The 12,992-nt window shown below is 41.2% G+C and overlaps 1 protein-coding gene across 1 annotated transcript in view; it reads right to left on the bottom strand.

Moving 5' to 3' along the window:
• Positions 1-6,104: 6,104 nt before the first annotated feature.
• Positions 6,105-12,992, bottom strand: part of SSU72 (SSU72 homolog, RNA polymerase II CTD phosphatase) — a 30,000-nt gene continuing 23,112 nt past the window's right edge. Inside the window, exons 3-5 of the mRNA XM_030016843.2 lie at positions 9,644-9,783; positions 7,727-7,845; positions 6,105-6,697 (exon numbers count right to left, since the gene is read on the bottom strand). Of these exons, the coding sequence (XP_029872703.1) occupies positions 6,596-6,697; positions 7,727-7,845; positions 9,644-9,783 (361 nt within the window). The 3' untranslated portion in view covers positions 6,105-6,595. The remainder of the gene's footprint in view (positions 6,698-7,726; positions 7,846-9,643; positions 9,784-12,992) is intronic.

The raw sequence follows: 12,992 nt of genomic DNA, 5'->3' as shown, positions 1-12,992 counted from the left end.
TTATGTCGTGCAGCGCCTTCACCTCCAAGTCCTCAGCCTTCCTCAGGGTTAGTTTCACCTTGCTGGAACCCAAGTATCATTTATTTTTTAGGCTTCGCAGGGACATCAAAGTAGACTTTGCTCGTTCTGGGTTTTGCATTCTTGCATATTTGTTTTCCTTCTCTTCCTCAGGCCACAATCAGCCTTCTTATGTAATGACTTGTGTTATATAAACTCCATTCTTCAAGGAACAGTCATTAACCTACTACTGGGTATTGAAAATACTAAAATACTGTCACACAATTAAAATCACTAAATGGTGTCCTCAAATTAGAGCACAGATTGCATTGCAGATTTTTTTTTTTAAATTAAACCACACACATGAAACATTTGATAAGCCAGGCACTTCATGCAAAAGAGCAGCAAGGCTGGAAAGGCGCTTCTCGCTGCAATCCTGCCCAACCCATCAGCGTTCCCTCCTCAACAGCCCTCTGCCCTGAGCTGCTTTCACTTCTTACTGAGCTAGGAGATGGTTTCTACCATCTATATGCAGACCTCGGTAAAAGTAACGCAGCGCTAATGCAGCTAGTTACTCTGCTAGTTGTAGAAAACATTGGCGTTTTTAAAGTAACGGCCAAATAAAATCACAGGAGAGAACAGACAATCTGAAGACAAGCCTCGGTTTGTGCAACCGAAGTTTTGCCTGGCCATCAGCCGACGTTTCTGATCTCCCAGCCATCCCCACAAACTAGGCTGGGTCAGCTCTCAGCTGGCCTTGAGGCACCGAGCAAAGGGTTTGTCATTGACTCGGGTGTAAGACGAATTTCTCAGCCCAGCTCCAGAGGAGCCGTCTTCCCTTGTCGTCCTTTTGGACCAAAAGTCCTGGCTGATGAGGATTCTAAACATCACCGTTCTGATCATTTTCAGCCTAGTCCTGCGCAAAATGGTGCTAACATACAGGGTAGCGCAAGGGTCCTTTCTTGCACCCACTGGCACTACGCAGAGTACAGGATTTATACTAAACGTGACAGGCTCACAGGGCTGCAAATGTGGATAGCAGCCATGAAATTATCACAGTCTTTATTAAATGCAGTCGCCTCACAGAACGTTTGAGTCAATGATCTTCTGTGGCACGGAATTATACCAGAAATTCCTTCTCCTCTCTCCACTTCAGCCTCCTTCAGTTGGCAGGAGTACCAAGTGACATCTGCCATTCTGCAGCCAGGAACATCTCACACTTGCTTTACTGCAGCGTCAGTCAAACAGGTTTCCTCATTGTTCTTGCTGGCCCATTTTCAACACGTCCAGACGTGGCTGGACCCTGCAAAGCTTGTTTTGTCCCATCCTCCTGACCCTGCTACTTCTAGATTCGCTCCCTAGCCTTGGTACAGACTCAAGAGTTTTTCAAGCAGCAGCTCTTCACGGTGGAAATGAGGAGTTCTGCACAGCCAAGGCAGGGATCAGACCGGAGACAAACCGGGGCAGACCTAAACAGACCGCCTGTTCTTGCGGGAACAAACCAACAGCAACGTTTCTGCGCCATTCCGCGCTAGCACACGTTGAACTCCTGGCTGCTCGCAGCCCGATTAGCTAGAGACTCGAGAACAACCCGAGGCCACGCGCAGTGTTCAGCCACGCTGGCCTTTCGTCTGCGTGTTTAGGGGAAACAAGGCCAAGAAGAGTTTCTCTACTGACTTCCATCTAATGAAAAGAGGCAGCAGGGACTGACTCTATTTGAGCAAAGCGACATTATACTTGTATGAGCGAAGACTGTCTTTTTAATGTAGGTGCTAACAGATGATTAGACAGTTTCGGGTTGCCAACCGCAATGGTTTTGTTAAACTTGTTCCTATTCACTTTAACGTTGCTAGAAGTAAGCTGCTCCTTTCTGAAAACAAGCATCCACACTACCTGTGGCTCCTGTTCAGCTTCCAAGTCCCATGTCGTCCTGTCACCACCATCCTCACGCAGGCAAGTCCACGGTCTGCATTACAAGATCTCAGCAGCATTTGGCCAGTCCCTGATAAGTGACCACTGCCTTTTCCTTTGTTTTGACCCAACCTGCTGCGTGACCTGGCACTGCCACCCAGCCTCCTTTAGTTCTCAGCACCTGAGGGCATACAGTGAACGTACCCTTCCCTCCGTATAAAATATCTTTTTAAATGCCAGCAATACCGGCTAAGATGATAAAAAAGACCAGAGATACCTGTATCAGAGCCACCTCAGATTTTTTTTTTTTTTTTGCCCTGTGAGTATGCAGCCCCAGGTAGGAATATTATCACAAGTCATATTCACAGGAACTGACTCCCTCTACTTTCCTCTTGAAGGAAGCACAGACCTCAGCCAGCGTTCTGTGGTGCACACACAAGTCAGAATTTATAGAAGAGTCTAACAACAACTACAGCTAGCATTTCTCTCCTTTTTAATTTTTTTCTCTACCGTAAGAACTCACTCAGCTCTCCTATACCCTCCCTATACTCCACTGGCTGTTTTTTGTTCCCCCATTCTTTTCATAGTTCCTGCGCTGTTACAAGCATTTTGCGTTTGTCTTTATTGATACTTTCTCCTAAGCTTCTACATGTATGAGAGAGAGAAGTTGAAGCTGAATAATCTGCCTAGCAACAAATTCATTAGGCTGCTGCATTGGGGAAATCGAGCTAGGATCATTGATCTCTGCACAGTCGGATCCAGCAATATGGAAACCTAGGGAAGAATGCTCTTTTCCACCATATGCAGTCCCATTGCGTTATCTGCCTTACTTTGTGCGGTGAGCCTTACAGGCAAGTGAAGGCAGGCCAACAAGCAGAGAACTTCAGGGATGAGACACCAGCAGTGCAGAGGGGAGAAAAGGCATTGCTCTTTAATCACAAACTTTTATTTCTATAAACCTATTTAAAAGATGTGCTGACAGCTCTGACAGAAAGAAGAATGTTCGTGGATGTTACGAAGGCCTTCAGCAAGACAAGAAACACAGAAAACAGACGCAAAATCGAGAGCGACTTGCGTGAAAGAAAAACAGGCTGCAAACTAGAACTGAACAGGGCTCTACTGCTCTGTGCCTTATGGATAGGATCTGCAGAGGGCTGATACGTGAGCGATGGAAACCTCAAGAAGTTCTCCGCAAAGATCTGCCCACGCAGGAAGTAGCATCAACTTCACGGCAGCAAGAGAGCAAAATCGTATAAACGCACTTCAACTGTTCCTTAATCAATATGGCCTTTCATAGAAAGTCAAAAAAGTGAGAGAAATGCTGACAAAACATGATCACTACATTTAGAAAGGTGGGGGGAAATCTCTGGGAGGAATCTGCATTTTAAAGCCACCTCTGCTGGCCTTATGGAAACTGGGAGAACAGCCTAGATAGCTGAAAACTCATTTACAGCAGAAATCTCCCATCACAGCCACATTGGGAACGCTCGCAGTCTGCGTTCACAAGGCGTTAACCCTTCATTGCTTTCCTTCGTTAAACAGGAAGAAGGCCAACTACAGGACTTAAAAAGAAATGGACCATCTTTCAGCACTGATGCTCATCAGCGGGAGTATCAATGTCTCTACAAGGCAGGGAAGAGCACACCATCATCATATATATGCCACCCCACTCTTAAAGGAAAAATACATTATTTTTCCCATTTCCTTTAAACTGAAAGTTTCTCTTGACATTTCTTTTGGACACAGAAAGTAACTTTGACCTTGTGTTTAGCCAGAGTTTATTTTATACCTACATACATACTTGTGTGTGTATAAACATATGTATCTCTCAAACAAGACTAGGACCCCATAAAATTCCTGTACAAACTGAGCTTCATGGTGGATTGCAATGCAAATGAAGCATATGGAGACAAAGTAACTATATAAATGCATACATTTTTCACTAACCTGCAAGTTAAATGAGAAGTACTATGTCAGAGTAAGAACAGCTTTAGCTGAAGAACAAGTTTTACTCACAGAAATTTGAAATACTTTGAACTGGACTGTGGATCATTCGGAATACTTGCCTGTCCATCCAGGTCAGTCATCCATCCATCCATCTGCACGTTGGTAAATAAACAAATCACAAATGGCCAGCTCCCAGTGTTGCTTTTGCTTACGAACAGAACATTTAGGATAGAAAGAACAATTCTGTAACGTCCTGTATACTACATCACGTTTTTAGACCAAGGCTTCTCAGTTCAGTTGAAGAGATGCAGTGAACTGAAGTTCTACTAATTAATCCATACTTACCACTACAGCAACCAGAATTCTCTGCCAGTTACATACATGAAAAGTATAATCTTTATGTAATAAAAAGGACACTGCTGTAAATCTCCACATACACACAAAACACGGGTTAAAACATCCTGTTTGTGTTTTTACTGCCTTTCAATAAAATAACAACAAAGAGCTCTGTTTAGGATGAATTAAGTTGAAAGTAGAAAACACTTTCAAATGCTCTCCAAGTTTCACCTTACCACAGAGCAGACTTCAGTACTGATACTGTATAGGGAAGGAAAACTCTGCTCAAAATACTCACTACCGTGCTTGCTTGAAATGTCTTTTTAAAGAGATCAACTAAAGCAGTTCAGAATCATCTTCTTCCTTTGGCTGTAAATATCCCCATGGTAACAAGCGATGGTATCAGACAGACAAATGAGCAGAAGCAGAGGAGGCTGAATGAAATCCTTCAAATGCAGAATCTCCAGAATCAAAATGGGACAGGACAAGCTAATCAGAAAACGAACACTCTGCAAACCTTATCACAACTGCTGCTTGAACTCCCCATCCCCTAATTGTTCTGATCTATTCATTCATTCTCCAAAAAATTTTCGCTTTAAGTATTTTTAACAGACAAGAAAAACAGCACAGGTAATTCAGAAATATTAAAGATTCCTGGGACCCAAGTATGATGCGATGACCCATTTGGACACTGTCCAGGACACAGATTGAGCTGGCAGAGGTCTACATTTTCCCACAAGGCAGCTGAAACCACAGTCAACCCCCAGATCCCAGGAGTAGAGAGAGGTATAAGATTTCTTTGGGGACCTGACTCGACAGACTTCAAGATTTGCAACTGCAAAGAAGTATTTTCAGATACAGACTTGGAGTTTTCAGGTGTGGAGCAGATACCTTTTAATGTAAGTGAGTGTGTTCACTGAAAGAGGTTAAGTAGCATTGCCATATGACCTACCACATACACAGCTGAAGTCGTCTGCGTTGATGGGTAACATTGCCCTAAATTGAGAGAAAGTACTTAGCACTAACTTCCTGCATGTGCAAAACAGTGAAGTTAAGGAAAATTAGGCAGTCCATGTGAGCTGTCAGACAGCAGTGATAGAATGAGAAAGAAGCCAGGAGCTCAAACCCCATTTCATGCTACTGCACTTTCAACATGATGATTATAAAGTTGTCCTCACATACCCAAGTATTAAAGAGCACACAGACCTCATCTGCTCGAACACGTTTACAGGTTCCTTTAACAGAACAACTTTCAAGATCTTCTCTTGCCTGTAAGCAGCAACACTTTACCATTCACATTTTGAACTTCTAATAATTTGGTTTGTTTTCACTTTTATCAGTTTGTTCAAACAGAAGTCTGAGCTTTTGCTCTGTTTGTATACACGTACTCTGTTTCTGGATTTTGAGCCATGACAAACACGTTTATTATTGCTATATGGGAGGAAAATGCTATTCAAGACATACTTCAGTTAAAAAGAATGCTTTAAACTATTTCTGTTGACAGCGGAGTTTGTCATTTCTCCCCATCTTTCTTACAGAAGACATATATACAATTGGCCCTCACTGCTACAGTTACAGCCTCACGGTCTTATTAATCTCACACACGATAATTCAAAAGCAATTAAGATCCCAAAAGATTTCGTGGTAGTGCCCTAATTCATGCAGGGGAAGCAGTTCACTTTAGCTCAACACAGGATCAAAAATCATTATAAGCTGCCCAAATACACAGCCTCTCCGAACAAGGGGGACAGTTCGGGTCTTTTGATTCCTACCAAGATCTTCTTGCTGTCACTACCCTCTCCAAGACACTCTGGATGAATGAGCATTCTCGTGCTGCTTCAGATACTTTGTGGTTTACCTCACAGAGAACAGTCACACTTACTTAGCTTCCATTTTGAAAACAGAAACACTTACAGGTTTTTCATTTTTATTGGATGCTTCCAACTTTATATCTAATAATATACAGATACTCGTTTTTCATTGTTCCATTCATATCCTCACATAGTTCAGCCATTCTGTCACATTAAAATAAAAAAAAAAAGCACAACTGAAATAAAATAAATTTGTAAGCTGGAAAAATACATTATAAACTTATATTCAAGAAACATTCTCTTTATAATTAAAAACCTACTTGTAATAATTAAAGTAGGATTTAAAGAAAAACTTGATTTTCTTTTTTAAATAGGTGGCCTTTGTGTATACTTTTAATCATCTCATATGTACAACCCCAGCCAGTATCTCTGCCTACCTGTGACAGAATACCTGAAACAAAACAAAAAGACACTGAAAAGGAGTTCTGAAACAAAAAAATTTCAATATTCATTTTCCAGGAAAATACAGTATAATCAGAACTTTAAACACATGCTTCCCTCATCTGTATTAAGGCCTAAGAGACAGATGTGCTTTAATAAAAGCAGACAGTATGAAGAAAAGTCCTTCCACTTTTCTCTTCAAATTCCTGTAACAGCTCATCTATTTCATTTTCCATGTCTTCTGTGTGCTGTATCTAGAAGAGAAAAAATACTAAGCAACCGGACTCCAAGGATATGATATAGTTTAGAAAACTGTAATAATTCAATGCTTTTGGCTTCCTGTGAAATCTAAACCAGCAGGCTGTACCAAATAGTGCAGCACTGGGTGCTTTACTGAGATTCCCAGCATTCCCAAATGTACATATATTCTGCATCATGTTTATCTGCATATCCTTCCTTCTCCAACCCACTGAACTGGCACTTAACTAATACTTTGTTGAGTAGGCAACATTCCTCCTCACTAGGTAACAAATGGAAGCTTCAGAATAGCTACAAGCACACTGAACAGATGGCTAAAATTTCAAGTCCTTGAACTCTCTTAGGCTTTTTGAATCTGGAAAGGTTTAAGACCAGAATAGATCACACAGGCTGGAGTGAAAAAAAAAGCCTGTTGCCACACTGGAATAGGTGAACTCATCAACTTGCACGCTGTAAAAGGACACAGATCCTTTCTCTGTTCTCTTCACAGTTACATTGACTGTTTTGAGCGCAGCTTATTTCAGTCTTACTTCAAGAGCTAGGGCCCCTGAATATGGATGACAGAAAGCACCATTTTTTTTCTTCCACATCATACACACAACAGGGTGGTACTATGAAATACACCTACATAGGATGTTTTCCAAGTATATCGTGATTCAGAATGCAACTCTGATGTCTAAATCCCACGTATTACAACTGCTTTCAAAATGGACGTTTTTTGCCATAAACAGTGTTTTGAGTATGGGCTCAACATGTGTAATGGTTATGCACAGCGCTTTGCAATACTGCTTTCCACGTAAGCTATGAATGCATTGGGTTTGAATGCACAGAGTCCACTTCAGAAACCATGTTTGCACAACAGCTCCAAAAACAACCACAAGAATTTGGAAACTTACGTCTCTTGACACAGATTGTACTTAAGGCGTGCAATATGCAGCACCTTTAAGGAGTACTAAGCAAACCCCAAACCCTGTGCAGTCAGCTGGGTCCAAGGTACCCACAGGCAACGAGCCCTCTCTACTTACACACTGGCAGAGCTCACAGATAAGGAAAGCACCCAGGGTTGCCTCCTCATGGTTATCCTGAATGTCCACATTGATCACATGTACTGGCTGACATGTCTCCTGTTCTCTGGAATTTAAATCTATTTGAAAACAAAACACACGAAACAGCAAAACTTTGGGTGGAATGGTATCGTATTTTACACAGAGTATTCGTAAGATTTTTAAATATACATAGACATTGTCCACCTCTGCCTTCCCCAAACTTGTTTTTAGAAAATTGTTTATTTAATATTGTCTTAGACAATAGTCCCTCTTGTTTTTAAAATAAGAGATGGATTTTGGAAACAAAAGAATTCTGTTTTGTGGAAGGTTCGTGACAGTTTACTTGACCTGGTCAAGAAAAGTTACTGCTCACCTCACTCTGACAGTCTTTAAAGACCAAGATCAAGATTCTCAAAAGTCAAGAATGATTTTGGGCTTCCTCACCTGCAGAGTTTTAACTGCCTGGTTTTTTTTTAAAAAAACCAACCACTATACATCCGACACTCTGAAAATTAAACTGCAAGGTGAACTCCTACAAGTTAAGCACTGATAGTCACGTTAGAAAAACCCTAGCTTTAATGTGTGCCACTTGTTAACAAGGGGTGAAGGGGGAAAACCAAAACATCCTTTTCCTACTAATCCACCCATGCATTATTGTTATGCCTCTCTCCCGTAACCTTCCTATTACACACACAGTTTTTAAGCTACAAGTTGTTCTCTCCTAACCCCATTCGGCAACTTCATTTTGGCAAACCTGTTGAGGCCTCCATTTTAAAATTTCAGCTTTCACATCTAGAGCCATTTGGTAGCACTCAAGTCTTCTTCCTTTCATCGGTCAATTATGAAGGGCATTACCATGAAGTTGAGAGATGCACAACTAGAAAATTAGCAAGTGGCTGCTCTTCACCTCCCTTCCTCAGGATACTCACCTAAAACATTAAGGTGAAAGCTGCTTTCTATGCGAGACATGCTGAACTTGCTGAAGATCCATTCAAGTACCAGGGCAGATGCTCTCAGAACTTACCAATACATTTCAAACACTTCACTTAAACATTCAGAACACTAATTGCTCAGCTTGCAAAAGCCCAAATGTGTTGTGCTCTGTATTGCTTGTGCATGACCACTGAGGACTGAAAAGGCAAGGCAGCAGCCTCTTAAATTACGTGTACGATACTAATTCAGTTGGCTGGTCTTTCAACCTGAAGGAAACACCTTAAACCTCACATAAGCCTGTATCCGGCATTTCCAGAGAGAGGGTTCTCAGCCCAGGAGCTGAGTCACTGCTGAAAGCCCATAACTTTCAGTGAGTTCACATCAAGCTTGCTGCATTGTGTTCATGCAGAACCCAATCCCCAACTGAGATTCTTCTGGCATATCTCACTTTGACTCATTTAAGGGCAAAGCCATAGCACGTTTGCAGAGTGTTAACCACACTCAAGAACAGTTTCTCCACCTGTACAGAAGGTATTTATTGTGGATAAACTGCTTGGTAGGTCACAGGAAGTCTTCCGCAGAGAAGGGAAGGGAAGTTGCATAAGGAAGGCAGCTTAGACTTTGCGTCTCCATCAACCCAGGGTGAAAAAATGCTCATCGTGTACAACTTGCTAGTTTTCTAGATCCATGCTTGCTATTTCCTTATGTCAGCCCTTAAAATTGCTATACATACACATTCTGTGCAGCTGCCAACACCAGCATCTTTTAGAAATAAGTGTTCAGCCATCACTTCTCTGATATATAAAGGCTACATCAATGGACTGCAAGCTCTTGTCCGTGCTGGTGTTCCAGCAGCAGTAGTCAGAGGAGACAGATGTGTTTCCAGATTTGTGAAAGACTTCAGGGAGGAGGGGAAAAAAAAGCACTCAAAGTTAACTTCGTTTATCAGTTCGAGTTCCTTACCTTCTACTACTTGATCATAGACTCTTTCTTCACACGTTAGGATCAAATCAAAAACATCTTTGCAGTTCTGGAATCTTTCTGGTCTTGGCTTGATTCTCTTATTTCTGTCCAACATGTGTAAAATCCCATTCTGTGTGTATCTGAAGTTGCTTGAGTTAAGTACCTTTACTTTAAGAAAAGTCATGTTTTTGAGAAAATGACCAGTACACGTTAAATTATAACTGTATCTTTAAAATTAGATTCTTTCTGTTTGCAAATATAAAGATTGGTGACCACTAAATAGATTCCTAAGGTGGCAGCACGATCCCCATCAGGGTAATTCATGCAGCTTCTGATCTTCAGAGACCTGCCACTGTCATTAGTACAATGGCAGAGACAGCTTTAAAAGGCCCTCAAAAGCTGAGTTCCTCAGAAGGACAACTTTTCTTGGGCAACTATTTTTATATCTATAATGCTTGGAACACACAGACTTAGCTGTTTGCGTGAGCAGAATGTCCTACATTCACTTAAGTCACTGCCCCTCACTCCAGGGGCCTCTATCTTGAAAGTCAATTATGTGGCGTTTCTAGTGTCAACTGCACATCTGCATGAAGTCCTACGCAGGCCTCAGGTTTATGCAACTGAACTTCCAAAGAAAGTGGAATAAATCACGGAAGCATAATCCCTTAAAAATATCCCAAGATACATAAATGGGAATGAAGAACACCACTGACTTTATGCCTGTCAGAACTTCAGTCACTGTGTGAAAGGAATCTGTCATGCCGCTTGGTAGCTATATTTATGCTGGTAGCATAACCTTGAGGCTCAAATTTACATCCTGTATCCCCCTTTCAGACAGGATTCACTAATCCCACTGTCTTCTCAGCCTTCTGGGACATGCAGTTTCATTAGGAGCGCACCAGGATTGACTGTCACATAAATCTGCTCACTTGACTAAAACCAAACTCCCTCTGAAGGTAAAGTTTTACGGGTAAATTAGGAATACCAGGAAAAGTTTGAAATAAGAAAGCCTGGAAACTGAAGCATCTCTTCCTTGCTTTGAAGCAGCAGTACTTTTAGCCATCTAAGTATATATTTTTAAATCAAAATAGCAGTAAGGATAACAGTCTATAATTTCTTGAGATAACAGAAGGATTCTGAGAAAAAAAAAAATTCCATCATTAGTAGCAAGTCTGTAAGAGGTCAACTTGGCTTATTTCCTTGTTGAAAAAGGTCATACACATACCTAGCAGGTACCTTAATTCTTTTCAGAGAACAGTTCCACAAAAGACCGAGAACTTTCTGTCTACCTTTTTGCAGCTGCCCTCTGGTATCTCAAGTCCTACTGCTCTAGATAGCCAGATCTGCACCTGCTAATCTACATGCTTCAAAGTGTTCTTGAACACAGTTTTCAAGCAAATGGCCTCCAAAGCTTTTAAGTCTTTCAAGTGTTTAAGCTGTATTAAGAATTAAACCCATCTTTCTACCTGTAAGAGTCTACTTTATATGGAAAAAATGTTCAGTTCTCTTACACGTCTGCATCATTGCACTTTAACTACTTGACTAAAGAAAATTTCAATTTTGAATCACAAACTGAATAATATGTTGTTTATCACAAATATACGTTGTCAATTCTCTCTCAGCCAACTGACTTCTACTGCATTTCTTCAGGTCACCCCCAAGCCTTTTACCACTCTTCTTTCCCAAAAGATTTATCCCTATGTAATTAAAAGAATTGTCCTTTATAGCCCAAAGCTATCTCACAAGCAGCTCTTGTACACCAGCAGCCACTGCTTCCTCACAGCACCCCTGTAAAGTCTCCTTGGGTTTGTCATGCTTGGAAAAAATCCACTTCAATGTAGCCATTTCAGACCTCTGGTTATTTGCAGAGCACAAAAATGACTGCAACAGCCATTTTCAAAATACTTGTAAACATCTGGTTGCATTGCTTTGTTCAGTTTGAAGGTGAGCCCTTTCTGGGCTCTATAGTCCTCATTTCTACATCGTGCAGTTCAAGGAAAAAAAATCCACAACATCCCACACACTTTTTTGGGTTCTTTCCCTCCCCCCTTTCTAGGATAAAATGTTGCTGGCATCTGTCCCCTAGCTTTCCTGACTGAGCTTGGAGACAGAATTATGCATATGCAAAAAACCCACACAGTCAAGCTTTCTGCTTTATGGAGTCGAGCTTTCTGCTGCCAACTTACAACTATTTTTTTTCCAAGGGCCCATCTGCCTATAAAAGGAGGGTGAAACAAGCAGTTAAGATTCATGACGCTTTCATATTTGGTCGTCTGAAATCTTTTTCACCTGGAAAAAACCAGCATACCATCCTTTCAGCAAGCAGGGGGATGTGATCTGCATGATTGTTTTCAATGCATAAGCATAACCCAGCTTCTCTCTCTTCATGAGCTTAGGTGAACGCAAAGATATTACAACTTATTAATGGTTTCCACTATACTGCCAGATGTTGAATCATTTAACTCAGACTTTGCTCTCCTTCCAACAGATTTCGACTCCATGCTCCCTATCCTATGCATCTCTGCTCTTTCTTTCCAGCAGTCACTTCTTCAGAAGGTACTCACAGAATTTTCACCTGACTTTCAGTGCTGTTGTCTGGCCATAGCAGTCACCTTAACACTACCATGCTCAGAAAGTCAACAAAACATGCATACATTTATCTAAGAGGCCTTCACCTACTGCAAACTATCGGTATAGTAAATCCATCACATTTTTACAGCGAGTCCAATTCAGATATCACCTTTATTGGAGTAACTATGCTAAACAGATCCACAACATAATGAAATTTATGCATGACAACTCAGTAATGGAAAGACTTGATATAAAAAGATGTTGCAATACAAGTTGAGTTTTTCCAATAGACACAGCATTGTTGCTCATTCTTATGGAGACAGCTATACCCAGCTGTTTCTATTGTTACTGACTGTGCATTCTCTCCATTTACTTAAGAACATTCCATAACAATGAACTGAAGATACACATGTATTTTAAAAAAATAGTTATGTGTGTGTGTGTGTGTGTTCAGATTAAACCCCTAAAGCTTTCAGAGCTTCTGCTACCTAAATTTAAAATTCCCATCATAGACACCAGAAATGCCTTTTACCATCCATTTGATAGGTCTTTGCCCAATACACATAGCTAACCATCCTTTACCCCTCTAATCAGTTTATCAGTAACTTGTCCACTGACAGGACCTGGAGAATACTTCTAGCTATGAGCAGTAACTGAAAGATGCATATAGCCAAGACAGTACAGTCTCTTCCCCCCCTTCTTCGGCACAGCATAGCCAGCGGTGGCTGTACTTAACAGACCACACAGCGGTCAGTCTGGTTTTGTTCGGAAACCTAGA

This window comes from Aquila chrysaetos, chromosome 6, assembly GCF_900496995.4.
Source record: "Aquila chrysaetos chrysaetos chromosome 6, bAquChr1.4, whole genome shotgun sequence".
NCBI classification, from domain to species: Eukaryota; Metazoa; Chordata; class Aves; order Accipitriformes; family Accipitridae; genus Aquila; species Aquila chrysaetos.
The sequence above is the reverse complement of the archived record's forward strand: the minus strand, read 5'-3'. Positions and strand labels throughout refer to the sequence as shown.